The sequence below is a fragment of the Penaeus chinensis genome, chromosome 8, assembly GCF_019202785.1.
Source record: "Penaeus chinensis breed Huanghai No. 1 chromosome 8, ASM1920278v2, whole genome shotgun sequence".
Taxonomy (NCBI): domain Eukaryota; kingdom Metazoa; phylum Arthropoda; class Malacostraca; order Decapoda; family Penaeidae; genus Penaeus; species Penaeus chinensis.
Window position 1 is genome coordinate 19,484,699 of NC_061826.1, and position 2,500 is coordinate 19,487,198.

At 33.1% G+C, this 2,500-nt stretch overlaps 1 protein-coding gene across 1 annotated transcript in view; it reads left to right on the forward strand.

The window, feature by feature from the left end:
- Window positions 1-2,500, forward strand: part of LOC125028113 (mitochondrial tRNA-specific 2-thiouridylase 1-like) — a 7,139-nt gene that overhangs the window by 1,471 nt on the left and 3,168 nt on the right. Inside the window, exons 3-4 of the mRNA XM_047617443.1 lie at window positions 298-482; window positions 1,599-1,697. Of these exons, the coding sequence (XP_047473399.1) occupies window positions 298-482; window positions 1,599-1,697 (284 nt within the window). The remainder of the gene's footprint in view (window positions 1-297; window positions 483-1,598; window positions 1,698-2,500) is intronic.

Here is a 2,500-nt window from a genome sequence, read left to right on the forward strand (position 1 = left end):
TACTGCACTTGATTGTGAATGAAACATTCACTCCAAACACTTGTATCTTAGAGTTAAGAATCTCAACTTATTATGCTTTGTTACTAAGTAGCTGAGCAAATTGTATTTCAGGGGTGATCAGTACATTATTTATCAAAGTGTATCTTGTTTTAGGTTTTATTTTTACTGTCTCAACACATAGTGTGCTTGGACTCCAATTGTGCAAAAAATAATTTAAGATTTTGTAAAGATAGGAACTTATATTTTTTAACCACTGCTTTACAAAATAAAGATAATTTTTTTTTTTATTATCAACAGGTACATGATAGAGGAGTACAAGACAGGTTTTACACCAAATCCAGATATCTTGTGCAACAGGCATGTCAAATTTTCCCCATTTTTGAAGCATGCCCAAGAACATTTGAATTCTGAAATCATTGCTACGGGCCACTATGCCCGAACATCATTTGGCGAAGATATGGAGTATTATAATCCCCAAAAAGGTTGGACTTTTTTAACATCACAGTTCAGATGAATACAAATCAACATCCTCACCTCTAGAATTGTTCTGTGAACTCTGTAATTAGTACCAACATCTTTGGTATTATTCCCAGATTATCTGTGAAGCACAATTAGCATGTGATTAGAACACCACTATAATTTCTGTTTTTATTTCTAGCAATATTCTTACTATGATTCTTTTTCTGATATAACATCAATATACTATAATCTGGATTTGCTTGAATGAGTACTCTTCCTGTATGTTATTTAGATTTCTGGAAATTGTTCCTTATTTTAAAAATAGAACCATATTATGCTGTCACTTAGTAATTTCTTGCATTCTTAATTTTCCTTATTGCCTTTTCATAAGCTTTTGTTTACTAAAGAATTATGATTTTTACATTCAAACTTTCACACTACTATTGTTTTGAAATTCCATAAAGGTCTTCAGATTTTGAATGTTTGGAATTTGATAAGTTAGCACTGAGACATGAATAAAAAGGTAGTTTTCACCATGTTTGACCTAATGAGAATGTTTAAAACATCTTTTATTTCTTTTATTTTTTATTTTTTTATTTTTTTGTCATTATAGTCATTTGCTTTTAAACTGTCCTTACTATTTCTTGAATCACTTTCCTTAGATTGTTATCTGTTATAATTTATGTACTAATTTTTTCTTTAAAAAATTGGATAACATTGAAGCATTTGGACAGGGACACAGCTACCAGGGGGATGAAAGTGTGCTTCTTATGAGGTGAAACGAAAATCTCCAATAGATATGATTTTTTAATTGAATACCTTTCATTTCATTATATTTGGTTTTGCAAGTTTTAGATTAGTATAAATGAGCCTTATTTTAGCTGTCTTGTAACAGCCTAGATGGACAATTTTTTTTTTAACATTTTCTAAAGGCTATTTTAGAATTATTATGTTCCTCTTCAGTATATAGTAGGCACCTCTTGGGTATTTATTTTCCCATCTTAGCTGTTTATAAAAAAAAAAAAAATGATGTTGGTTGTTGTAGAGTACTACTACTACTACCAAGAGATAAGGTATGCAGTTTTTATTATGTATATTAACTCGTACACAATATTAATATACATTTCATTTCTGAACAGGAGCGAAGCTTATGCAGGCTATTGATCGACTGAAGGATCAGACTTTTTTTCTCAGTCAGATTCCACAAAGGTCTTTACAGCAAACAATGTTTCCTTTAGGTAAGATTGATTGTCTTCATAGCAATTGAGTATTCAGAAATTAAGGGCTGATGCTACTGCATTTGATAAAGCTGTAGCTTAATGGATAATGATATATCATAGTTGTTAATCCATTGAAACTGGAGGCTTCACTGCCATCACATGTCCCAAAATATGGGCATTAGGCTTACTTGAGCAGCCACTCTGCTGGGTGTGCGGCTTGTAGGCTGGGTGCACATGAACACGTGTGCAGTGACAAGACTCAATGCCTCCCTTTGAAAAGTTATTGTCTCTTTTTCTGTGTCAGTGTTTTTAGCTTTTTGCCATTTTCCAATGTCTGTATTTGTCCTTTGATTTACTTATCCAGATGGTAACAGACTATTTTCCTTGCACAAACTCCATATCAACTATAACTCAGTGCATTGATAATAGCAATAAGTAACATCTTGTTACTTGTGTATTTTTTTTTTTTTCTTCATAATATTCAATTTTCTGTAATGCATCCTGTGCTGCCAGTCACAACTAGCAGGAATAGGATCCTGAGCATGGAAATAGTGTCCTCCCCAGCGCTGGCCCTCTTATAGTCACGGCTTATAGATAGTATATTTCACACTCATTTATTGATAGAAATAATGCAAAAGCCACTTCCTAAATGCCCACAGAGTCTAATCACCCTCCAAAAGCTTTGTGTCTCCTGGCAACTTATTCCCATCACCCCAGCCTTCATCGGAAATTCTCATGACAGCAAACTCAGATCGTAGGGGTTAAGGAGTTACAACTGAGAAGAGAACATAGAGCATTTGTAATATTGATTTTGTTGGTTG